Raw genomic sequence first — 26,849 nt, 5'->3', positions numbered from 1 at the left:
AGAGCCAAATTGCGAGTTACTTGTGTACAGAGTCAGAGAGTGAGGACCCTCGGAGAAAGGACTGTAATTTTAACAAAACGTTCCACATTGTGTCAGGATGTCTGTGAAGTGGCCTGAGCCCAGCTGTTAAATTACAATGACCGATGGGTAAAGAAATGTACTTTCTTTTGTTTTGTTTTCCAAGCTGAGTCTAGAGATTCAATAGATTAAGAAATAAAAACAGCACCATGTGTGTTTAAAAGGACTGTCTACGTTGATCACAGCTCTGCTACCACTGAACAAACACACATAAACCAGAGGAGGAGGCACTTAAGAAGGTGTTGATGATGAAGATGATGCTTTGGTTAAAACATTCGAAAGAAGTAAAACGCTGCGTGAGATAGACGTACAGTAATTGTATTTTGAAGACGCTTAATTCAAGCTTGTGCATCAAATACAGTCTGTTTTAACTGAATGAATTCTATGTCGAAGGGTTCTGATACTTTTCTGTTTGGAAATCCATCGAATGACAACATGAATAATTCATCACCTAATTGCTGCTCTTTAGCAACCATCCACCTCCCTCTGTTTCTCAGTCGTACTCAGATCTCCTCTCTCTAAAATCTAAAATCTTTCTGTCTCTCCATCTCCACCCCTCCCTCGTTTTTTCCTGCACTATCTTCCCTCTCTCCAGAGTATAAATGCCTTCAATTTTTAATTTCTCAACAGCAATGATTTGTGTGGTGTTCACAGAGATTCAGTCCAGTAGTGATAGTGATCGTTCCAGTGGTGAATGAGATGTATGGGCCAAAAAGGTTTAGATTACCAATTCTAGTGCAAACCGAAGGATTTGGTAAAAACAAAATCAGACATTCCAGTTATACAAACAAACTAACAAACCAAGGAGTAAACAAGGATTTGGCTTGACTAGTTTTGCAAACAAAAGCTTCTCCTTTATAAAAACAAATGATGAAGCCAGTTCTATGTTAGATCAGAGACAAAAGACATACAAGTTTTGAGTGGTAAGTGCTTTCATTCCAGTCACACAAAAAAGTCCAAATGGACTGGAGACACATTTTTGAGCTACCATTTTCTTTTTGTTATCATTTTTCTTCTTTGTATTTGTCCAAAGAAATCGATACCAAGTATATCTGAAGGTTAAGGGACCAGGAACTTCATCTGGCCATCATCTTTCTACTGTACAGCCTCCAGATTGTCCCACTCTGGGTTTAAGAGCGACACATCTGTTCGGCTACCGTACCGCTTTAGCACACGATAGCAGCACCAGGAGGAGCTGTGGTGTCAGTGAAAGTCGCTCTGCATCAGGCAGCTTGTAACATTGTACTTGTGGGGGATGGAGAGAGTGTTTCATGTGTGTCAAAGATAGTGCGTGTGTATTTGTAGTGTGTGTGTGTGTGTGTGTGTGTGTGTGTGTGTGTGTGTGTGTGTGTGTGTGTGTGTGTGTGTGTGTGTGCAGCTGCTGCTAGTTCTGGTGTCTCTTCATGTGCAGGGCGAGGTGGTCGGATCGGGAAAAGGAGCGCGAGCAGACGGCGCACTGGAAGGGTTTGGCGCCCGTGTGCTTCCGGAAATGACGCGTCAGCTCGTCCGAACGAGCGAAACGCCAGTCGCAGCTGTCCCACGTGCACCTGTACGGCTTCTCACCTGCGGGGACGGGAGCAAAGAGAAAGAGCGAATGAGTGCAGCTCCCCACTGAAAAACCTGATCTAACAGCAGAACTGAGCAGCTCCATCACATGATCTCCAGCACTCTGTGACGGAGCAGAGACGTGTCAATGTGTGATTATAAGTATTCATAGTACTGATGACACTGACTATTATTAAAGCAGACCTAATTCCCTGAGTGCGCTGTACGAATCTACATGATTCACTGGGTGGAGGAACTGGAGAAACAGGCTTTACTGAAAAGTCCAGTTGTCTAACAGCATATACAGTCATAACGCTGTCACAGGCATTCTTCAAGCACTCAAGCTGCACAAGTTTCCCACGGACGACTGGTCTGATTTCTCTGTCTTCGCCTCTGTGCGTTTCTCTTTGATGGCAGTGGTTTGTTTCTCTGTCACTCTACCATTCCAATAATCTTCAGCTGCAGCCTCTGGTGCTTTGTGAAAAACTAGTGTGACCTGTCTCTTTCAGCTCCAGCTCCGTCTGAGGCCCGCAGCTCAACCGCTCACCCTGTGATCCACTGGCCCAAAAAGGTGGGCTCTAAAAGGGTTTGTTCACCCAAATGACAAAACAACATATCATCTCTTGTGGTCTAATCTATCCATGCAGATCATTTTGTTTGTTTTGGTTCAGGTTTTGAGATATCTCTCTTAGACATTTCTGACACCGCCCAAACACAAAGGAGGGGAATGGATTTTCTTTAAAAACATTTAAAGAATTAAACAACATGAGTACATTATACCCCAAAGACGAGATGTAACTTACGCATATTGGCAGTTATACCAGCTTTGTGTGTTTAGTTCTGTCTGGTAACAATGTTAAGGAAACAAGGCCAGTTGGGATGGAACCTGATTCTTGCTTAGTTAGATCTTCTTCTTTTGTTGATTTGCCTCTTTTACTTTGGTCCCTATCTTATTTACATTTTAAAGGTTTAGTGAGATAACTTCCTATTCAAGTTAACACGTTTTTTTTGCCTCTCCATGTAATTGATTTAAGAGTGCCTTAAATGTGAGCCACAGTGCTGTGAGAGCGAATTATAATGGAATCTAATGGAAATTGATAAGACAATGGTTCTGGAAAAAAACAGAACCATTGTCTTAACCATTTAAATGTAATATTTCAAAGCTCTATGCATTATAAACATAATTTAATTCACCTCCATTAAACAGTGGAGGAAGAAGAGATCTCTGAGATATACAGTATATCTCAAAACCTGGACAAATAAAAAGTATGTGCATGCTGGATATCACTATAGGTAAGGAAGAAAATATGTTTTTTATATTTGTGTGAACCAACCCTTCAAACAAGCACAGCAAGCTCTGCAGCGTCGCTACAACAACCACAGAAAACCTGTTCAAAATTAACCAGAGCGTCACCAAACTCACACCTGAAACTGAACACAATGAGAGACAATAAAGAAAAGAGTGAACTGAGAGGAGTGTACAGTTTTCACAGCACACTCGCAAACACACACATGCGCGCACACGCACACGCACACACACACACACACACACACACACACACAAACAATCAGGGTAATGGATGTTGATGGAGATTAGAGTGGGAACTCCCACGGGGACACAAACGCATTAGGAATCATCTCATACAGATTACTGACAGGTGTGTGTGGACGTGTGTGTGTGTGTAAGTGTGCATCAAGCAGCTGAATAAGAGAAGTAGAATGAGTAACAGACAAAGATAGAAATATATGGGGGGGGGGTGAAGGATGGCACAAAGCACAGGAGAGGATGATTAGACGAATGAAAGCGATAGAAAAAAGGGGTAAAAATAACAAAGCGAGAGGATACAGAAGTTGCTGCTACATCCCTCTTTACGTGTCATGTTCTCATCTTGTGGTCTGTCATAACTGCAATAACCACAATCAGCCTGCAGCATGAATGACGCCAGATTTAATTGTCGTGTCATGTTCCCAATACTGAAATGGAGGGCACGCACACCCACAATGATGTTCTGAACAAGTCGTTCTGAACAGTGAGCTTTGCGCGCGTGCGCATTTGCGCGAATCCAGATGAGTGAGGAATGCGTAGATATCAACAGAAGCTTTGTTTTGTTAGCTGGAGCGAGGCGGGGCCCAACACCTAAGTGCATGTTTGTTGACTTTGCTCATCTAAAACAAACAGTTCAAATCTAAATGTGAAAGGAGACAGATTGAAAGAAAAAGAGGAAAAAAAGGGGGAAGTGAAGGGAAGATATTAAGAACAAGATGATATCCTTGTATCTGCACAGACAGAGCTTGTATATATTTATAGTGGCGAACAAGCAGAACTAGTTCCAGAAAAAGCGTATCAAAGCATTTAAACATCGATGTCCGAACAGGCTCTGGGGTCCTAAGAGAGATGGCACCACGCGTCTAGCGCTGACCACATAGTCTGAGAGTCATCCCCTGGCAGAAGTGTGTCACTTCCACCTGTTTTGATGGAATAGTATATTGGGCAGAGGATGGGAATGGGGTAGGATACATTTACACACACATGCCAGGAACACAACACTCTGCCTAGCAACATGGTGCCAGTGCAGATACCGAAATAAGAGTCGTGTGGGCAGCGTCATTTTGTTTTGTTGGGTCCCATTTAAAAGGGCTGCATTAATTAGAGGAATGTCTTACCCGTGTGAGTCCTGAGGTGGGCTTTCAGATGGGACGACTTGGTGTAGACCTTCTTGCAGCCTGACGACAGACAAGGAGATAAACACAAACAGAAGGCTTAATCCAGATCCAAATCATTCACGTGTCAGATATGTATTTACCCAATAAACTGAGCTGCGGCATGCTAGATATTTGAACTAATGAAGAACAGAAGCTGTGTGGAAAGATAGGTAGTTATAGTAAATGTTTGTTTTTGTTTTTCAAAAAGCACATGTGACTGTGAAAAAGAGGTCTTATTTGGTATTAAAACGGTTAAATTATGGTGTATTTACAAAGAAATACATTCAGCTGCATGCCACTAATCGCACAGAATACTGCTTTGTTGGAGACTTCAGTACACCTGTTAGTGTGACGTCAAAGTCGAGATATTTTAAGTTCAGGATTACAAAACCTTGTGCACATTATGTCACACACAGTATGCAGATTACAATGTCAAAAAAGGTCATTATGATTTTGAATGATTTAGAAAGATCTTCTTCACTCTTCCTCTCTTTAAATAAGGGAATGATAGAATTTAATGTACTGCAAAGATTAAACAGTGAGCAGCTGCAGCAGTGTGACTAATATACACTTGGGTAAAGTGTGGATCTGTCCTTGTGTGGATATGATGGATCTGCTTCATTTGACTTTAAAGAAGTTAGACATGTGCTTACATGCTGCAGCAGGCCTGGCTTAAGCCCATTTTACACGCTGCCACAGGCTAGTTGACATTACATGTCCGACAAGTAGCTGCACATCGTACAATCACAATGTGTGTGCGTGAGCCAGAAACAATAAATAAATATTTTAATCTGTGCAAGCAATCTAAAGTGTGACTATATGCAAATGTCTGTGGATCAAATGACTTAAGGAGAACATCTATCTAATTAACACACCCCCACACACACAGGTTCATACCGCAGTCATACCAGTGATGACTTGAAAGCCACAACAATGTGTGAGAGCTCAAGGCTCAAGGCTCAGAGTTCCCGAGCCATTTGAGGTGTGATAATAAATGCAAAGTCCTTTTTAAACCACATGGTTAATTGAAAGGCAATGACTGATGGCCTCCATTGCCAAAATATTTTAATTCCAGTGCAGCGTGAGCTCCGCTGTGGCTGTAGTATATATCATGACTCATAGGCCTGGGAGAGTCATTCAAAACACAACATATAATTTTTTAAAAATGCTCGGGTGTCTTAAAATAAAGCTGGTTTTCTTAAAGCTGACCTTTTGTGAGTGACCAGATGTTCACCTGACCACAGTGCAGCATAAAAATAAACACGCACACACAACAGTGACAAGAATCAGCATGCATGCACAGTGGCGGACCTGTGTTATTGTTCTAACCTGGGTAATCACAGTGGTGGATCCGTCGTTTCTCCAAGTCCGGGTTGTTCCTCCGGTTGTAGCGGGCAGGCACGGTGGTCGGAGCTGGGGTTGGAGCTGGGGTTGTTGCAGGGGCTTGGGGAAGGCCTGTGGCTTGGCCTGGGACCGGCGTGGGACCTGTAGTGACAGGGAGGGCTAAGTTGCCCGGTCCCGGGCCGGGTCCCAGTCCAGGGGTGCTACCTGCCAACTTGGAGGCGATGGTGGCTGCATATGAGGGAGGAGGGGACATCGTGTGGAGCAGCTCCTTCTGCCTGTCAGGGCTGCCGGGCTCCGAGCTGGGCGGAGAGGGCGGCAGGTAGGGCACCTGCTGCTGGAGGAAATGGGGGTGCGCCTGAGCATGAGGATGAGTGTACGCCCCGCCACCCAGGCCGCAGTAGACAGGCTTGGCAGTCTGCTCTTGTTGAGAGGCAGAAGAAGCTACCGGCAAATCATGGAAAGGCGTGTGGATTGTGGAAGTGGAAGTGTGTTGTAGCTGCTGCTGATGATGATGATGATGATGCTGAGCCTCCATACCATTGCCATGGTGATGGTCCAAGCTGGAGTTCAGCAGCTGAAACAGCGAGCCGCTGTTGTCATGGTGGTGGAGAGCATGCTGCTCGAACTGTGATGACATTTCCTGTTTGACAAACACTCCTGGCACTGAATCGCCACCGCGGCTGCCTCCTGCCTGGTTGAAAACACTGGTGAAGTCTGGTAACCCCGTTAACGACATGTTTATGGCTGAGGCTTCCATGGCAATACTGCCGGGGCCATGCCCAGATGTGCTGCAGCTGCTAGTGGACGTAGTGTTGGGACAGTGCAGCTGTAGGTTTGGGGAGAAACACGGGGAGGCAGATTCTGTTTTGATTTGGGTGAGACCTGTGTGGTTCTGGTGCTGAGGGGGCCGCGCCTGCTGACACAAGCCCATCCTCAGGTAGGCGGCGTCGGGGAGGTAAAGATTCATGTTGAGGGTGTAGGGAGCCCCGGTGTGATCGTCGGTGAAGAAGTGATCCACCACGGACGCACTGTCTCGCTGCGACTTCTGCTGGCTGTCTGCAGAAGGTGGCAGGGGAAGAGACTGAGGGGAGAGATACCTATCCATCTCACACTTTGCCTATTGACAAAAAAAAGACAAACACACACAAAAGACCGGTTTAGAAACATCTCATTTTACGCTCTTAAAGTGAACTTTGGTTAAAAGAAAATGTTCCCAGCTCTGACTGCAGCAAGTGCGTCTCATGAGCCACCATGAAACTATTCTGAGGTGCTATTTTGAGAAGACAAAGGTTTGATAGGACAGTCACCGCTAAAACATTTATCAAGTAGTCATCAATAGGCGGTTGCCACATTCCCTCTCTGCCTGCAAGGCTGAACTCAAAAACCTACCCGCCGTGAGGCCAGCAGTTAAAGATCAGGTCGTGTGCTCTGGTGGAAATAAAGAACCATATCTAACACCACTCATATAAAACATTAGTAAATGTGCATACCTGCAGTTACGATAACCGGCTAAAGGAACAGCCTATCACTGATGAAACTGGCATCACAGGTGAAGAACTTCATGCCAAATAATTCCTGGTTCATATTGCGCTTTGTGGTCTAATTCCTGTGTATCTGACTGGTATAAAAGTTAGCGAAGCCCTGCAGCAGAGGATGAAACAGCAACATGAAAGGGAATGGGGAAACACCCATGCCTCCCTGTCCGCTGCAGCAGCAGCAGCAGTAGTCTGGGGATGGGCTGCTATTTCTAGGCTCCTGATCCCACCAGCTGTTAACTCTCTCCTCTGCTGCACAAGTTTCCTGCTAACTGAGGGGGGGCAGAGTTGCTGGGACCTTTCTGTCCGAAGCTGGAGTCAGTTGTTGTCAGCGTGGTATGATGGTGCGAGGGGACGCCAAGAGGAAACCAACAACTGGTGACCAACTGGCTGCCACAGAAAACATGCGGTGAATGCGTTTGCAGGCGGAGCGGCTTCAGCTGGTCGCAGCCTGCTCGCTTATTACCGCAAATAGTGCAAAACAAGGTGAAGATTAAAATCACGCAGCAAGGCCGATTGGAAATTTGGAGGCCAGCAACATAAAAAAAACAACAACCTGGAGTATACATCCAATCTGCCACGCCCATTCAATGAAACGCATCCCTAATGTGTAAAGTAGGTTTGATTTCAAACCGGTTTACCTGAGTGTAGTCGTTTTGTCCCGCCTTGTCTGTTTCTGTGATCTTGCAATCCAAGCCGAACAACGCCGACTCCTCCAGGGGGAATCCAGCGGGCAGAGTCGCCTTCTGCAGCGGATAGAAGGGGTCCTCCTGCCCGCCGCCGCTCATCGCGAGTGTCGCGGCCATGAAGCTCCGATGCAGCACCGCGAAACGATCGTTCGTCCTGTTATGCAAAAAGGAGGATGCTACGGCGGACCGGGGAAGGAGCGGAGGCGACGAGGTGCAAGTGCGCGTGGTGGAGTTAAAAATGTGTGCCTGTCTGCTTCATCTCCTTCCACTTGTTTCATCACTCCACCGGCCCGCAGACAGTTTTCTATCTCCTGTTGTAGGGCGGAGCGGCCCAGTGTAAATACAGCACATGCACCGCCCACCAACCTTTAAAAAGGCTTTGATCATTCATTCACTGGCCACCGCCCTACGCTCCATCTAAATACATTAACAACAGTGTCCTAAAGAGTACACACAACCAGCCAGACCGCAGACATGCATAAAGGTAGTGGAGGTTAAGCGTCCTTTTTTTCATTTTTTTTTTTTACCTTTTTTATCTAAATATATACATCATGAATGGGAAGATTTTATAGGAAATATTATCGTAAGAATCTGAAAATGTAATTTTGTACAATGTGTCTATATGTCTAAATACCTCATCTGCTGTAAACCCTAAAAGGCATGTCCCAGCAATTTATGTCACTTTCATTAAGTTGAGGCATTAAAACAAGAGTGGCCAAAATCGGAGCAGCAGAAGCCGAAATATCCTGAGCTTTTAGTCCCTGATGTGGGTCAAGATCCAAAAACACAAGTGTAAGTCTCTCATTAGACACCCAAAGCTGCAACACCCCACACCCAGTTTGTAATTATTGTTCAATTATAATTATACTATTATATGTATATAATAATAATAATAATAATTATTATTATAAAAAACATTTTCACAGGTTGAGTAGTACTGCTAGTGACAAGTACACTGGTGGTGTATTGTGAAGTACTGTAGGCTCATTAGAGGGGAAAAACAGATGAATAGGGACAAACCAGCTTTACAGCAGTCCTCTGGCCAAGTTTAATACGACACAGTTAAGAACATGGTCTGAAATGATACAGGTATGCCTACTATGTCTATATTTAAAGCCAAAGGAGCATCAGCTCTGGCTAAGGTTCCTACATTGCTGTAGCCATCAGTATCTGCAAACCTGGAAAAGATGAGGAAATAATGATAGACAGACCTAATAAAAGAGACCACTGCCAGGAAAGAGGAATTTTTGGGCAGTCAGTTAGCTAAGAATGTGTACCCTGTGGAAGGTAATACCTCTGGTTTTGGACCAGTACGCAGGGAATTTATCCTCTCTGAAAAATATGTAACCAAGGATGAGAACAACAAAACACTCGGACACCAGTAACAGTTTCTGCTTTTGTATTTCAAAAGTGGTCAAAATATGAAAAGAAGTGTAATTTACAAGTTTAAAGGACAAACGCCTTGATAAAACACAATATTGTTAAAGCCCTGAGAGACAATTATAATAGCACCAGTAGTAACACAGTAACACAAATTACTCTTCATTCATTTGGGTTTCTGCTTCAGTTTTTGGTGCCAATCAGGAACTTGTTTATTGGTCTGCAAAGGAACGACACAGAGAGGAGAAATGATGGTTAGAAAAGTGAAGTGCATGACAGCAGGAGCTCCTGTTTGGATTCTTAAGATATTCTCACATACTTAACTGTCTCATGATTCAAGGATATGTACTGCAGCATATCTATCTTTCAAATGAAACTAAATGACAAAAAGCTATTTATCATTTCCTGTCAACCTGTAATGCTCTTTTGTCTGAACTTCTGTCCAGGCAGGTTCAGGCGGTGTGACTCATACAAGGGTGTTGCCAAGTCAGACACTTACAAACACAGTGGGCTTGGGTTTGTTTGGCGACTCTTCTTCTGTGGTCCTGTTGATGTGTTTAGACTGGTGTTTTCCTGCACCAGAGGTCCTGATACCAGTTTTGTCGGTTTCCAACAGGTTTAGAGCGTCTCCCTGTCTGGACCGCATGCTGATCAGGACCTGCTTCATCACCGCTAACTCCTGGAGAATCACACGGTTCATAAGAATAGGGATGTGGAAAAAACAAGGGTGAAACAATAAACAGGAATCTTCATGAGAAATAAATGGGAGTGTAGTGTCCAAAAGGCCAGAACTCTCAACTAAATCACCAGGTGGTTTTTGACTGAAACTCTGGGATGAACTAAAAATTGATATAATAAATATTTAGTATGATTGATACACCTTAATGCAAAAATAATACCTTTTTGAACATTTTGTGAAACATTTGCTTTAAAATATATGTTTTCAAGAATTTTTATTGTTGCTTTCTGATGACATGTTTGTCCTGAACCACAGGCCAACACAGCTGAACTCTTGAAGTCCGACTTGCAATGAGCTCAACAAGCTCAAGGGTCTGCGGGGGTGGCGGTGGGGCAGAGGGGAGGACTCTGGGCCATTTCACGGTTCTATTTATCACCCCTGAGGACATGAGCCCTGGCATGTCACACGCGCACGAGCACACACACATACACAAAAAACACACACGCACCCGGGTGGCATCCCAAACAGCCAAGCTGAGGAACAGCTGTCTATGACAGGGCACATACTTCATACAGCAAACGGCTGGCGGGGGGGCACACACACATGCACATACGAGCACACACAATCTTGAAGGAGGCATTGCAACACAGTGCAATAACTCGTCTGGCATGACTATCAAAAGCCAGTGTAAAGTAGAGCTGCAACGATCGTTACGGAATAGAAAATTAATCATCAATTGATTGTTTGTCATTTTTCAAGAAAAAGAAACATTTAATGGTTCCAGGTTCTCAAATGTGAGGATTAGTTGCTTTTCATTGATTTAAATTATAATCGAATATTTTTAAGTTTTGGACTGTTGGTCGGACAAAAGAAGACATTTGATGAAAAAAAAAAAATTGAAATTTAAAGATCATTGAAAATTTAGAGATGATGATAAAAAACCAATTTCTTTAGTTGCAGCCATAATAAAAAAGGTTTTCATAGTTTGCTGCAGTTTGGAGAAGAGGCACACTTTGTCAATTAGTGAATAATTTGTGTTTCCACAGAAGCACAGGTTAGCAGTTACAGCATGAACAGCAGCAAAATGGCCACACGCGGTGGTTTCACTAATAAATCTTTATTTTCAAAGCAAGGATTATCTGGAATTTCCTGAAACGGCCCAATATACTGAAATGGAATGGGAGACATTGAATGCAGTTGTCACAACATAACATAACAAACTGCGAACAACATCATCATGTGTACCTCTCGATGGTTGAGGAGTCTCTCCAGATCGGCGGCCATGTTGTTTTTCACCTGTTGCAGAGCAGTCCGTTCTTTCCTCAGAGAACTGGGGTTACACCCAAAAACAGGCAGAGAGATCAGATGTTGAGTTAATAGATAAGCATTACTATATTTACAGCAAGTTATGAATTCAACATTTTACTTATAGGGTCATGTGAATCACTGATCAATGGTTTATGGGATTCTTTAAGGCTGGATATTGCAAGATTGTAGAAATAACGTAATATACTGTATAAAGTAATGTCCATTGCACAGAATGTGCTTTATTTTGCTTTAGGGTGGGGTCAGGTTAGGGTCAACACAGGATCAGATGTAAAGGTGTGGTCTACACTCATTTGAATGTTGCTTCATTTGTGTGACTGTGTACTTAAGTATAGTTTAAGGGAAAAAACAAAACAAAACAAAACGATGAACTATAAATCAAGCGGTTTGCTTTATTAGCACTGAGAGTATAAATCACTGGTATAAACCATCAACAGCCAGACAATAAATTAAACACGCCATGAGTCATGAATTTCTATAATATACTCGATAAATAATCAATTAATTTCTAGGCTTCTGTCTTGTGAGAAAACTCAAGCTCTCTACAGTATTGTCAAAGTGTTGTTTCCTGGGGCTGTGAAACATACAAGCAGGAGCTTGTAATGGGGGTGCTTTAAAGCAAATCATCTCGCAAATCTTGAAACAACAGCTTAGCAGCTTGGCTGCTGTTCCCTGAGAACTCTGGAATAAAGATTTAAACTCGTGGGTCTTGTAGCCTGAGATTTGCATCTGCTGAGATGATGCGATTCGAGCAGAGTGAATTTTGAATATCGCCAAACAAACTGTGAATGCAATTACTACTTAACACGGAGAGACTGAAGTGCATAAAGTGTGAATCTCCCGTGAGCTGCGTCTCTGCTGTTCAACAGATAGAGCGCTTCATAGCCACAGGAAAACTTCAATATCTCTGTCAGATTTGGAGGGGGGGGGGTTCGCTCTCCTCTTTGCCTCAGGTGAGCGCTCAGTGGTAGTGAGTAGCAAGAGAAAACCTGCAGTCTGTCAATTTGCATATTTCTCTGGTTAAAATATGGAAGGGGACAAGGGGGATATAGGTCAGCACCAGGTCGCTTTAGGAGTGCTGATGTTTTTCACTCACTTATTGGACATATACAAACTCATGCACACATGCAGGTTTGCATAAAGACAGAACGAGGTAGGTGTGAGAGGGACGGAAGAAGACAAACAAAGATAAAGCAGAGACGCCCAAGGGCGGGAGGTATCACCTGCTGCCGTGATGAGTAAATTACAAGATACAAAATGTTACGAATGAAATTAACAAAGAAAAAGTTTGGCAAGCAAGAAGACCTAATGACCTTCAATTAAAGAAATTTGTGTTGATTTTAGTTCAGTTCCTTCTTGCATAGACACGCGTTTCCTTCCTGTGAATGTACCTGACATCGTCCTCAAGCGAGGTGAGACGCTCCTTCAGCGCGCTGATCTGTGCATCCCTTTGTTTCACCGTCTCGATCAGGTAGCTATAGGGCTGCTGCGTCTGCTGTAACAGCTGGTTGGCTGCCAACAACTGGGGAACAATACACATTTGTGCATACTTAAACAGTTACAGAAATAATTAGTGTACGTACAAAGTGTCAGGTTCAGGTTGCATTTTTTTTTCCTCCACTTGATAAGTTCACCTGAGACTTAGGTTACATTTTTCACGTGCATAACTCCATGAACTGTGGAGAGTCATATATGATGCAACAAGAGCTTAATGTCTGTCACCACAATGTTCATTATACTGAACACAACATTCACCTGTGAAAGCTGATGTTAGCAGTTAAAGAATATTTCCACTTTCAAACTGACTTTACATGTGGTTAAGATTATAAAATGGTGCAATTATGTCATTATTTGTGAATGACTTTTGAAGAACCACAGCCAAGATTTCTTTATCTCTGGTGTTATCAGGGTAGCTTGAGTGCCCATAAATGTGAGTTTTATGAAGGCGCGTACTTTTTATTAATAGTAGATAGTAGTAGTAGATTTAAAGATGAAGACATAAAGTGGGAATACAATGAAAACACACAAGCACCTTTATAGTGTTTTGGTGATCCCTCATATAACAGTCTGCGTGTAATGTACCTCATACAATATTGCTCAGTTAGTCTCATGCTTAATCTGCGAAACAATACATAAAGTTAGGGTGTTACACATTAAACCACTTTTACAGCCAGCCAGTAGTGAGTAGAACTGGGTGGGAGGGTAAGGACAATAGTTAGTTAGTCAGGGCATCTGTGTGGGTGGTTAAGTGGTTAACACCCTTGCCCTTTCTAGTAAATAAAAAGTATAATATTTCACCCTGCCTTTTCATACTTGATGACTTATGAGGTATTTCAGACGAGTGCCAGTCAATCCCAGCTGACAGTTGAATGGCTGGCTTATTTTGTCTCAAATCTGCCCAGCCTCTCTATTCTGTCTTGCACAATCTCTGCTCTCGTTGAGATTATACAAAGGAGTGAGGGAAAAGCATGCACACTGGCTGCCAGAACTGTCACTCACATAATTTCAAACCTTTCTGGATGATGTTTAAGCATCAGAGCACGAGTGGTAAACATGTGACTTCACACAGTCACGCAAAAACAAAATACACACACCCAAAATTAAAGTCTGAACAAAAGCCTTAATGATTGGTGTGGTGAGTCGTTGGGAGAGTGAAGAGCGTGGCCGTCACGGTTTTTGGCACTGTTTCCCACTGTGTCAACAATTGTGACAGGTACTAAGACTCTAACTTCTCGCTCTTCTCATATAAGGTCTGCGGTGTCTGCTGTCTGCCCCAAAACAACTCGTCATTTTCCTGACACAGCCTTAAAGGTAGATCTGGCGGGACAATTGTTAAACTTCGGAAAATGTTTCAGGAAAAGACAATGCAGGAGACTCTCTCATCAATGAGTCCTGAAGTGTGTTTGATGATATATGTGGAGCCTCACAAGCTGCTCAATTCCTTTTTTTGCTGGTCATTTCTTCCCATCAGAGAAAAGTCCCCTCAAAATTGGTGATAAGAGAGGAGCCACCGAGCCTGGCTCTGTGATAATGACTCTGTTATGTCATCAGAGAGAGGTAGAAGCCAGTTGAAATAAATCCTTATGGCTTGGATAGAAAAAGGGGAATAACCATAATCTGTGTGGGAAAACAAATGTGTGTTGGTATTGACTTGCAACTTAATTTTAATTTTTAAATATTAAATTAAACTTTATCCCGTTAATGATGGTTCCCAGGCAGGCACACACCTGAATGCTGTGTGTGTGTTTACCTCCTCAGATATCTGTCCTGTGTGTGACTTGTGTCTCTCCAGCTCTCTCCTCAGTGACGTGTTCTGCCTCTCGAGCTGCAGCACCCTGCGGGCCAGGTGAACGCTGCACGACACCCCCACAAACACAAACAACATGACATGTTTGATGAGGTAGAACGTGCTTTCATAATGTTTGTTACACAAAATGCATTCTGGTGAGGGATGTTGAATATATATATATATATGTGTATATATATATATATATACACACACATATATATATATATATATATATATGTGTATATATATATATATATACACACATATATATATATATATATATATATGTGTATATACATGTGTATATATATATATATGTGTATATACATGTATATATATATATACATGTGTATATATATATACATGTGTGTATATATATATATATATATATATATATATATATATATATATATATATATATATACATACACACACACCATCCTACGTTAGAATACTGAATGCTGGTTTCATAATGAACACACTATATTTAGGAAAAATCACACACAGTAGAGATGTGCGCAAATTCCAGTTTTTGTTCTCTCACAATGTGACCTACGTTGTGAAGAGTATCGCGTGCTGTACCTCTGTTTTAGTCTTCTTTTGGCCGTTGTGGGAACATTGGCTCCGTAGCCATATGAGAAGAGAACTCTCTCTGCCTCCTCTTCATTCTCAACTGGCAACAGAAACACAAATACCATCTTTACATCTTCTGGACCATTATGATAACAATGTGGCAGTGTTTTCATTTTTCCTGTATTAGGATTTTGTAAAACTACCAGACAAGCCTGTTGTAAAATTCTGTTGTTCTGCACATCTTTCTGTTTTCCTAAACTTCTGTTGCATCCACCGTCACAAAGCCGCCCATTACAGCTCAACTACACCGACTTTTCATTTATTGTTCTTTACATCTTAATCCAACACGCTGCTATCTGTCAATTTTATTATACACACTCTCTGATGGCAGACCAAGGCATTTGAAGGAATTGGTGCTTGATTGTTTGTGCTTTTATCTCTCTGACCTCACAGTAATGTGTGTAATGTAATGGGTATTAAAGAGCTGATGCTGTTCTTACTTTCGGCAGCCTGCATGGTGACTTGGTCCAACTCTTGCTCGAGCCTTTCATACGTCTCCAGCCGAGACGCCTGCTCGGCATTCTGAGCTTGCAGCTCCGCCAACCTCTTCTCTGATGACGTCTGCAGCCTGTAAAACTCCTGGGTCAGGAGCTGAGGCACCGGAGGAGAGGAGAGAGAGAGAGAGGGAGAGGAGTAGGGGGAGAGAGAGAGTAAATAACGGGACTTTCAGCATTGTTTTCTGTGGCCAGTTGAAAAACAATGTCCTCTGAGGAATAATGTAAATGTTACATTCTGTCAGTGTACTAAAATTATGGATAATTGCCTCACATCCTCAGACTGGTGGTGTATTTTTTCCTAACATTAACTATTTATTTTTGCAGTATTAGGGCTGTAACATATTTTCCCAAAATGACAAAAAAAAAACAAAACTATTTTTTTAACTATGTTTGCACATGTTGCGAGCTTCAAATTGTGTTATATTATTTTTCAATGTTAAACAACAAGTAAAAACACTGTTTTTAAGCTAAAATTAAATAGAATCATGTTTTTAAGGCAGTTTGTGTGAATAAAATGTATTTCATGTTGACGACACTGAAACTCAACAGAACTCTTTCAGAGTTGCTGTCATGGTAAATGTGAAAATTACATATGTGAAGATTTACTAAAAACTATTTACCTTTAACATTCACCATTCTTAATTTTCCCACATTTACAAGCTTTGACAAAAACATTCTCAAGGAGAGAGACGTAAAAGAAAACAGGAGAAAAAAAATCTAAATGAAAGGACTTTAATCCCAAAATGACTCACTATTATAAAGAACTGGAACAAAATCAAAGCTAAATAACAAACTCCGATGTCAAAACCTAAACTAGCTCTTCATTCACTGTTTTTAAAAAGAGAAAAGATCCTTCATCCTTCCATGATCATGTGCAATACATGATTACACCATGCATGTCCCTCTGGCAAGCAGGACAGGGTTAAATACAGGTGAAGAGGTGGACCACAGCTAAGTGCATTTAGACATCATGAACAATCTGCACTCAATTAACTTCTTGTACAAACGGGTGTGCTAAAGTGGGCAGAGATAAGAAGGGAGCCACCGGACCGACATACAAAGACGAGATAGACATATTCCCGAGAGTGGAACATTAATTTCTAAGTACTGTGGATGGACTCCTCCCTAAATGAACAGAACAATGATTTAAGCAGTTGTGCATTTTAGGCTATATTAACTCACGTGATGTTTGTAGCACTTTACTACCGTCTCTCCTAGCTTTCACAATGTTAATCAGGAGTAGTGTGGAACCTTGAGACTTTAAAAAACACACAGTCAATCTGTAAATCGGAGTTTCAAGTGGGTTTTATTCTCTGTGATGAATGTGCCATCCACAGGAACCAGTAATGGCATATGCATCTAAATTGTGACAGTTCATATAGTGTTTTGCTATTTAAAATCTATTAAACCATCTACCTGTTTGATCGTCTAAACTTCAAACCAAGGAGTAAGGTTAATTGGCTGAAATCAAATCATGAGAGGGGTATAAACCTGTCATGTAATGAAGAAAAAGTTTTTTCCTTTTTGCCTTTATGTTAATACCTCCAGTTTCTTCTGCTGCTTCTCGCACTCCACCTGGCACTGGGCCAGGGCCTTAGCCGTCTCTTCCTTGACCATCTGAGCGCGCTCAGCCTCGAAGGAGTGCAGCTTAGCCTGGTTGGCCAATTCTGCTACCCGGCTGTCCGTACCCAGCTGGAGCTGACGAAACCTGCATGGATGAAGACACGCGGGTAGATCATAGACTGTAGATGCACACCTCACTAAATATGAATGTGAGTTGGTGTGTTAAAAGAGGGTTTTGGTGAGACAGATTATGTGGACATGTCTAGATAATAAAGCAGCTGTGTCTCACACAGAGGGTAAACTCAGCTCTGGGCTCCTGGTTGAGCTCAGGCATGCCTGGTGCTCCCTTCATATAAATACAGTGACATTTTGTAATAATTTGCATGACAAATGTTTGTTTGAAAATTGGCAAGGAAGTAACTATTTGGTGTGTCTTGCGCAAGAATTAAAAGAAAAAAATTCTGTTGGGTTTTTAAGTGTTCTGTGGCACCTAACAGCTTGGCAACTACAGTATCACACAAAGCCACCGAGCAGGAAAGCCAAGTCTTAAATTATTTGGTTGAAGAAAGGTATTTCTCAACGACGCTCGCAGCAATGTTGGGTCTTGTTTCATGATTCCAGTTGGCAGCTGGAGAAAGGTGTTTCTACTTAAGTGTTTGGTAATTAGGTAAAACCGAAGAACGTATTCTATAGTTTCTGTGTCAGATGACAATTCTGCAGTAACTCACAGCCTTGTCAAATACTGTAAATGCATGTGGATGGGCAAGTTCGCACACATCTTAGAGACAATTAGAAGCAGCTTGCCTTCAAATAAGGAACAGATCAAATCTTCTAATGTGCACAAATCAACAACACTGCAAAAAGAGCACAAGATGAACAAAAGCTGTTGTGTTATTGTGATAATAGATTCATCTTTTAAGTCATTTATCAAGAGGCCAAACATTCGTTAATTCCACCTTCCCAAATGTGAGAATATTTGAAGACATCACTTTATGCTCTGGGAAAAAATAATGAAGGGCATTTTTCATTATTTTTAGATATTTGATAGACAAAACAACGACTTGATTAATGGAAAAAATTATCGACAGATCAACAGAATATTAAAATAAACATCTGCTGCAGCCCTAAAAATAAAACAAGGACAGGCAACAGTTTTTGAGCCCAGTGCTCTTCCTCAGGCAGCTTTCAAGCACGCACACACAGACTCTATCAAACCATGGAGGTTGGTTGGATAATATTAATAACTCTCGATTACAGCTGACCTGATAGGATTTCATCATCCATTGAGTGCAGGACTGAGCTGTGTGCTCACGGTGACAGTTGTACACTTGGTCGACATTTCATGCCTTCTTTTATTAATGGCGGCTGCAATCTAGATGGAAAGAAGCTAAATGTTCCTTGAAAAAGGTAACATACTTTTCCAGAGGGGTCAGCCATGGTCTTTGTCTTTTCAAATGCCAATTTTAATAGCAATACTTACAGCTACAGGAGGTAAGAGCACCTGACTGTGGGGCTCCCCGAGGCCATTTCATTACAACAAGTTTAGGTCTGCTGGAGAGGTGAAAATGGAAAACCGTACTTAGTACTCACTTTTGGACAAGTTGACCACCGTAAATGGCCTCTTAGCCAGCATGAAATAGAGTGCTGAGATTCAAGCTGGCCCTCTATGCTACAATCATCTGACGCCATTTCAAGTTTGTCCGCCTCATTCTTTGCCCCAAAAATAGGGGCATGCGTGGGGTTAGGGGTTAAAGGCTTGCGGCTAGCATCTGTCGTTGCTGGCTTGCGATGCGACGCAGAAGGGAATGTGATCGCAGCAGAGAGAGAGTGCAAGGGAGAGTGAAGTGTGTGTGTGTGTGTGTGTGTGTGTGTGTGTGTGTGTGTGTGTGTGTGTGAGTGTGTATGGAAAGACCAACAGCTGGTGGTTTGGATCTAGAGAAATGACTGGCATGTAGTAGTAACCCAGGACAGGGACACTACTGCTGCTGCTGCTGCTGCTGCTGCTGTTGTTGCTGCTGCTGCTGCTGTGTGCGTGTCTGTTGCAGATACAATACTGTAAAACAAGTTTTTAAATAAAAACGTAAATCAAGTCGTGGGAAACTTATTCCTCCAAATAATTCTTTTCAATACTTAAAACATGTTTCCAAAATGTTTGTGACTACAAAAATCAAATGCAAATACACATCATTTGTTCATATAAGACAGACATATATGTATGCAGCAGAGATACGGCATAAAAACAGGATAAGTTGTTCAGGAGGCTGACAGAAAAAACTCCTCCAATGAGAATAACATGCAGGCTTGAAGTATGTGTGTGTGCGCCTGTAGCAGGGCTCACGATATATCTGTTGCAATTTCCACGCAAGATTTGAAACTTCCCACAAGGCCGTGACCCAGAGGCACCTTTTGAGGCTATACTGAGATGGGCATTGTTGCCTGGAGCAGACACAGGGAATAGCAACTTTGACCCACAGAGAGTTAGTTTGGAAATGGGAAATGACTAAAAAGCATCAACAATTTAAAAACCTTCTACATAATCAGAAAAAACAACAAGAAATACATCACAAAGTCTGAAGAAGCTATTTGTAATCATTAGTCCCAGTTTAAAGGAGATTTCTTCAGCATATAAATTGTCTTTAGTACTACACAGTATCCTGTGTCCTCACTTTGCACAACCTGCACCGAAGGTATTTCACTCCCGACAGGCAGGCCAGTGACACCAGTTGGTACTGAACTGACCTTCAGTGAACTCCGTCTCCCGTGTGACCTTCTGACCCTTCAGTTACAGCAAAGCACTCGTGATGTTTCGTAAGGACCACAGCCACCGAAGTCCTGCCGCACCCACAACATGCGCTAATGACAGACTGCTGTTGGCTCACACATCAGCACCACAGCAGGAACAAGCTCACAGCTTTCAGGGAAATACAGAGGGATTCAAGCTGAATATCAGCTTACATTACAATACTAAAATCTATGTCTACTGATCAGCACAGCAATGCCTGCTTTATTAGTCACACTAGTTGTGCTTTGGCCACCCCCACACACACAACAAGCTAGCACTTTGCTGATTGGCCTACAAAGATGAGGGATGAATTAGAAATATGATGTGGTTAAACTCGACAACAAGAAAACTGTACCTACTGGCCCCAGTTGACTTGACAGTTTAACAGTTGCCCTCAGGTGAAGTTCCAGAAGTTTCTCTGATATACGGCCCATAAACATGAGCATCCAGGAAGTAACCTACAGTTAATTTAAGTGCAGTGTTTAACTCCTAAAAGGCCACAGGGGCTGTCGAACATGCCAACGTTTGTTAAAATGCTGCGTTATGTCATACACCACTGATGATGCAATGCGTCTTGAGAAATGGTGAATAATGAGAGGTGGAACAAGAGCAAGAACATTTGTGAGGTGAAAAGATTTCATACAAAAAATATAACCATGTGTAGACAAGAAATTGTTCAACAGCTCCAGCTTTAGATCATGTTAAAGGGTTTATTCACCCAATTACAGAAAAACATACTTTCTCCCTTCCTTCTCCTGGTATCTAGCTATGCAGACTGTTTAGGTTTATTTGTCCAGGTTTTCAGGGATCTGTCTTTTTGTTTTCTACCTTTGTCCCAAGATAAAGAATGTGAATAGAATTTCCTTTATAATAAACAAATAAAATCCAAACTATCTGCATGGCTGGACACTACACAAGTGAGTGAGAAAGTATGTCATGTACTGATAGAAGAAAAAGCAGAAACAGACAGAATAAAAAGCAAACTGTCTGTCAATGTATAGCAACAAAGTATGGACAGTATGGACACCTGGATGGTAAAACTCACTGTTCCAGCAGTTGGTCATATCTGGACTGAGTGTCTCTCTCAGCAGTCACTGCTCTGTCCTTCTCCAGCACTGCATTGTCTCTGGCCTCACGCAAGTTCCTGGTCAAATGCACACACACACACACACACTAAAAAAGATGTCCTCAACACCTGTACAAATGAATCAGCATGTTCTGTTATGTACAACATAACAGATGTGTTGGTATTCCCTTTTATTTTAATGCTACTGTGAAGTATCTGTGGTGATAGCTCTTCCTCTCTTCCCTGATGATGGAGCACAACAACAGTACAGACAACATGTAAAGCTGGGACAACAGTACAGGCAACACCTGCACCTGATTATTGAGCATGAATGTCATGAAATTACTTCTGCTCTTAGATAAACAACACCAGTGTTGAAGTTTGTCTGTTAACAAAATGTTTAACTTCCTCCAGTTTGATAATAACGCCCCTGATATTTGTTCATAGTTTTTACTGATACCTGTTCTCCCTCTCATACATCTCCCTGGAGGTTCTCTGCAGGTTGTCTATCTCCTGACTGGTTTTCAGCCTGATGTTCTCCAACTCCTCTCTCAACTTGGTCTCGTACTCTGACTTGTAGTGGTCTCTGTAGCGGAAAGAAGATGAAAGAAGAATATGAACACAGTTGTGGAAACAACATTTTCCATGGAGGCTTTCTTTATGCAGGTCAGATCAGATCAGAGGTGAGACGGACTGGATAATAATGCCGCAATGCCAACATGCTTTGTGTCAGACAGATGTTCTTTGGCACAGCTTAGGTGTCCCATATTAAAAACAATAGAATATTGTCTGCTGGTGTAAAACAGCAGAGTCTAACCTGGATGCTACATATTTTTCATAGGCGTCCTCTCTTGCCTTCTTAGTGTCTTCTAATTGCACCTGGAGCACAGAAACAAGAAGTGAGAGCACGTTAGAGGGCTGCTTCCTATTATTGTATGCTTTCAGTATTAAACGAGCCTCCTAGCTGATCAACTCTAAGGACCTGCAGCCTCTCCAGGCGGTCTTCCTCATGTGCACAGCGGACACTAAGCTCCATGTTCTGCCTGTGTAGGTACTCCTTGTCCTTCTGCAGAAGAGTCACTGACTGCTGCAATGTCGCCACCTGGAGGGCATGAAGAGAACAATGAACTATTACAGAACACCAGTACACCAAAAGAGACTTCAATGACTCAATTTTATGAAGGCAAAATATATATATAGTATGTGTAGGTATGTGTGAAGCACCTCTTTGTTGAGTGTGTTCCTCTCTCTGGTCAGCGCAGTGTGAGTCAAGTCTAGTGTCTCAAATCTCCTCGTTAACTCCTTCAGTTCTGCTTCAAAGTTGTCACGCTCACTATAAACAGCGTAAAAGGTAAACATACATTTGAACTTGCAAATTACATATCCAGAATTTCAAATATAATAATAGGGGGAAACTATAATAAATTACATTCCATTTGTTGTCTTCATAAATATATGTGTGTATATATATATACAGTGCTTAACAAATTTATTAGACCACCTGTCATAAAAATGAGAAAACACAAATATTTTAGAAATCTGTCAAAAACTTGTTTCAAACTAAAAATTGTATTGTTATTTATTAGGCAAATAACAAACTGGAACAACTAAATAGTCCTTATTCACATATATTAACCAAAAATCTTAATATTTTGTATGGCCTCCTTTGGCCCTGATAACAGCTTGCATTCTTGCAACCACAAAACAAATTTTTCTGTTCAGGAATGCAAGTAAATAACTATAATTTGGCATCTCAATCAAAAAATAATAATGTGCGTTATTATTTTTTCTGCTTTTTTGTATAACAGTAAATTTGAGAATTCATGGATAACAACAATAATTATATTTTAGCATTAAAGATATCATTTTGATTAAAGAGCTTGGCTTGCACATACTGATGAATTAACCATTACAGAAACATAAAATATTTTGGTAATCAGCAATACTGTTAATTTAGGGCAGCGGTGGCAAATACCTTACACTGGGTGGTGGTCTAATAAATTTGTTAAGCACTGTGTATATATATATATATATATATATATATATATATATATATATATATATATATAAATAAAATATCTCTGAAAATATCTGGAGTTTCATTTTCATGATGATACAACATACTGGTCTTCAAATAACATACAATAAATTCCATATCTCAAAGGATCAAGTAATATAGAGTTATAGTAGTAAAATATTTTATTTCTTTTCTTTTCTTTTTTCACCACTTATATGCAAGAATAAGCAGCAAGTTGCTCTCAAATCTATAGGAGAGAGAAACCTGTGGTGTGAGTACATTTATTGTTGTGGAGATGTTTGCTGCGTCCCATTTCAAGCGCTGCCTCCTTCAAAGCATGCAGCCTTTAAAATTGTACTGTAGTCTTCAAAGGAGTCAGAGGTAGTGGGCGGACCCCTCCTCTTCAAATGAACAGGTATACAGAGGAGTGGCCTCTCTCGTTCTGTCACACAAACACACACACACCGTTTGATGCTCGGGTAGTTGTCCCGCCGATAGTCTCCTTCTTTGATCAGCTGTTTGGTATCAGCCAGCTCGAGGGTCAGTCTCTGGCTCCTCAACTCCAGCTCAGTACGTAGCCGCCGCTCCTCCTCATAGCTCTGCGGACACACAGAACAGACAGCATTAATGTAACTTGAAGTATTCATATTATTTGACACACTATGCAAATAGACAGGATTTTTCCTCCCGAACACCCTACATTTTGTTCCAGACAGGAATTCAGCAAGAATCCCTGTCAGGAAAATGTCTATAAGCATCTCACTCCATGCTGTCTTAACAGTGTCATACAGCTCCTCAAGATTCTCTAACACCAAATTCATGCAGAGAACATCCCATGCTTTTCTCTGAACCATCTTGAGCTGTTGAATAATTTACCTGCTGGATGTATCTGAGTGAAAAAATAAACTGTGACAACAAACGCAGTAATGTCTGTTTACTGTGTGGCATTCAAACGCTGCTCATTTAGTCTCAAACGCTCTTGCCAAGAAAACATTCTTGATGCCATTACACCACCAGCAGCCTGTGCTTGTATTCATGCTATTTTTTTTGCCAAATTATGACCCTGCCTTCGGCATGTTGCACCGTTATCTCATCAATGTGTCGTTTATGCCTACAGGGCCACTGCTGACTAGATTAACAGGATGGTTTCCTCTTTTGTAAACCACTCTCATTCTATACACTGCAGGCTGTGAAAATGACCATTTCGAGAATGCTGTAAATGACAGAACACGTTTCAAGTGGCTTTGACCATGAGTTGTCCCCATGTTGACAGTTAGTTTCAAAGGTAACTGAACCTCTTGACCCTTTTTACATTCTCCGTGTCAATGCTTTCTAAATATATGACTCAATGCCCGGAGGAGCGAATGTTTGTTTAAAGCGAGTTTGCTCTTGAGAGTTTAAAGAAAGCAAAAATGCAACTGAACAAGTATTATATGTATGCTCACAAACACATGAAAAGGTTGAAAAAAGAAGTGCGTTGTTTATATGAACTCTACACTGTACACAGTCTGAGTTAAACAGAGATGACAGAGAATTAAACTAAAAATGATAAAACATGAAAAATACAATAAAGCATAGGTGAGATAAAATGCTGAAGGAATAGCCTAGGCCTTCAAAACATGTCAACTCAACAGAGAGGACAGAATGCAACTGAGAGTTGTAGTACAAGCTTGTGTAAATGTGGGGTACCTCCATCAAAGACTTCATCTGGGTTCGATGTGTATCCAGGTCTTCGGTCAAACTGCCTCTCTTCACATTGAGTTCAGCCAGCTGAGCCCGCAGAGGAGTCACCACCTCATAGAAACGCATCTAAACACACAGCACAAAGAAAGCGTCGCCAATGTCGTAGTCATCAACAAGGTGGTGTAGAGATTAGGGTGAGCTCCCCCATACTTACAGCTACATATTCCTGTATGGATACTTTGTCTTCAGGGAGGTTGCGGAGCTCCTGGTACCTGTCCTGTGAGATGTCCAGATCCCTGAAAGACCTCCGCAGCTCTCCAGCCTTCTCACACAGCTGTCGGTTGGTCTCCTCTAGCTGCTGCTGTCTGAGCAGGATGGCCTCCATCTCTTGTTTACGCAGGGCCTGCTGCTTCCTGGTGGTGACAATCTTTTTTTAGCCCAGTTCACATTTGTGCTTACCAGCTACATGGTGCCATCAACAACACAGGTAGTTATCCTGGTTAAAACTTTTTTCATGCTTTCAATACATATCTCTATTCATGTTTTCATAATCTCGAGCTCTGCCTTTTTCCACATGTGCGTGTGTATTCAGTAAGATGTGTTACTTATGGCTAGGCAAGATGACTGTCAAAACACCACAAAAAATATGTTAAATGAGAGACGCTGGCAAGTATTAATTGTTTGAACTGTGTACATATTTGTCAATTTTTCTGCATGTTCAAATTTATATATTTTAAAACATTTTATATCTGCATAGATATACCGACCTTCTAAAAATCGACAGATAAATCTCTTTTCTCACCTGTTCTCCTCTTGAGCTAGTTTCAGCTGGCTGTCCAGTCTCAGGGCAAAAACTTGTTTCTGATGTAGAGAATCATTCAGTCTCTCCTCCAGCTCCTCAACCTGACATATAAAAACACATGCATGGAAACAATCACAGCACTATTACTGCAACAAAGACAAAGCTCAGACTGCAGCATCCCTCCATTCTACCTTGGACATATGGTCGGCCTTCATGTTGTCTATGATCAGGTTTTTCTGAGAAAGCTCAATTTTTAGCAGCTGAACGTTGTGCAGCAGCTCCTTCCTCTCGATCAGCTGGCGGGTCACCTTCTGTGAGCCGTCCCGTTGCTCGTCGGACGAGGAGACATCTTCGGTGGTAGGCACGGTTGTCTCCAAGCTGATGTCCTCCGACTCCAAGTCCAGGGAGCTGGAGACGTTGGCTGCTGTCGGCTTCAGGTGTTGCTTCTTGGGAGGCATTTTGTATCGTTTTGGTCCTGACCGTGTGTCCTATTTTATGCTAGCTATCGTTAACTAGCAAGGCAAGTGGGCCAGCTACTGTAGCAGAGATTACGTGAGATTAGAAAATTTATCAAGACTTCACGGACATCGCGATATGTGACACTTAATCGTTAGTTTGTAGCAAGGAGTACCGAAAACAAACCCCGACCGAGCACCAGTCTAACTAGCGTTATATCGTTTAAAACAGACCAACCGTTACCAATATAGCGTTACTCATACTCAAGAAAATAACATGTAAACCATAGTACAGCGTTAAAGTGACACCCTGGACCACGGTGAGTTGTTTTTATTTTCAACGGTCCCGCTCCGAGCCGCCTGCTAACCGCCAAAGGTTCGACAACTATGGGGTTGTCGAGTGGTTTTGACTACAGCGCCCTCTGTGGTCATGAACGTGAAATACAATCAACGTCCACTCGTCCGTAATTCGTTACAAGGCACAGATCATGCAGTACTTCCTCCTAAACATTGAGGTCGCTGTAAAATTAACTACTTCTTATGAACCCTTCCAACTAGTCCCTCTTCTGCCTTCGTCTGCTTTGTTTTCATTGAAGAAGCATTAGATGGCCGAACAAAATTAAACACAGACTTTAAAAGTATTAAAGATAAAACCCGTAAAATGTCGTTGTGTCTTTATACATAACTTGCGTATTATTTCCGACACGGTTTCCAAATAGAGATTAACATAAAGGAAAAATACACGATTGAAAACGAACACCTGGAATCCGACTTTTTTCCCCC

At 41.8% G+C, this 26,849-nt stretch overlaps 2 protein-coding genes across 2 annotated transcripts; both read right to left on the bottom strand.

Moving 5' to 3' along the window:
* Positions 1–1,462: 1,462 nt before the first annotated feature.
* On the bottom strand, positions 1,463–8,152 carry klf5a (Kruppel like factor 5a). The gene is made up of 4 exons (XM_070916326.1): positions 7,847–8,152; positions 5,656–6,787; positions 4,288–4,347; positions 1,463–1,641 (listed from the first exon to the last, which is right to left on the bottom strand). The coding sequence occupies exons 1-4, from the start codon at positions 8,009–8,011 to the stop codon at positions 1,463–1,465; spliced, it is 1,536 nt and encodes a 511-aa protein (XP_070772427.1). The 5' UTR covers positions 8,012–8,152.
* Positions 8,153–9,313: 1,161 nt separating this feature from the next.
* On the bottom strand, positions 9,314–26,157 carry pibf1 (progesterone immunomodulatory binding factor 1). The gene is made up of 18 exons (XM_070916193.1): positions 25,803–26,157; positions 25,612–25,712; positions 25,024–25,222; positions 24,816–24,935; positions 23,592–23,725; positions 22,334–22,442; positions 22,092–22,211; positions 21,927–21,988; positions 21,570–21,695; positions 21,089–21,187; positions 17,241–17,406; positions 15,642–15,792; positions 15,151–15,241; positions 14,530–14,632; positions 12,671–12,801; positions 11,199–11,283; positions 9,774–9,953; positions 9,314–9,494 (listed from the first exon to the last, which is right to left on the bottom strand). Exons 1-18 carry the CDS (start codon positions 26,067–26,069, stop codon positions 9,441–9,443), a joined length of 2,298 nt encoding a protein of 765 aa, XP_070772294.1. The 5' UTR covers positions 26,070–26,157; the 3' UTR covers positions 9,314–9,440.
* Positions 26,158–26,849: the final 692 nt, after the last annotated feature.

The sequence above is a fragment of the Enoplosus armatus genome, chromosome 12 (genome assembly GCF_043641665.1).
Source record: "Enoplosus armatus isolate fEnoArm2 chromosome 12, fEnoArm2.hap1, whole genome shotgun sequence".
Taxonomy (NCBI): Eukaryota; Metazoa; Chordata; class Actinopteri; order Centrarchiformes; family Enoplosidae; genus Enoplosus; species Enoplosus armatus.
The sequence above is the reverse complement of the archived record's forward strand: the minus strand, read 5'-3'. Positions and strand labels throughout refer to the sequence as shown.

Excerpts from the sequence above, each read along its gene's own strand:
- pibf1 (XM_070916193.1), bottom strand. The coding sequence starts at position 26,069 with ATGCCTCCCAAGAAGCAACACCTGAAGCCGACAGCAGCCAACGTCTCC. Across the intron at positions 21,989-22,091 it reads ACCGCCTGGAGAGGCTGCAG|GTGCAATTAGAAGACACTAA; the intron begins GTCCTTAGAGTT and ends TCTGTGCTCCAG. Across the intron at positions 12,802-14,529 it reads CAGGACAGATATCTGAGGAG|TTGTTGGCAGCCAACCAGCT; the intron begins GTAAACACACAC and ends ATTGTTCCCCAG.
- klf5a (XM_070916326.1), bottom strand. The coding sequence starts at position 8,011 with ATGGCCGCGACACTCGCGATGAGCGGCGGCGGGCAGGAGGACCCCTTC. Across the intron at positions 6,788-7,846 it reads GACAAAACGACTACACTCAG|GCAAAGTGTGAGATGGATAG; the intron begins GTAAACCGGTTT and ends TTTTGTCAATAG. Across the intron at positions 1,642-4,287 it reads CCACCTCAGGACTCACACGG|GTGAGAAGCCGTACAGGTGC; the intron begins GTAAGACATTCC and ends CCGTCCCCGCAG.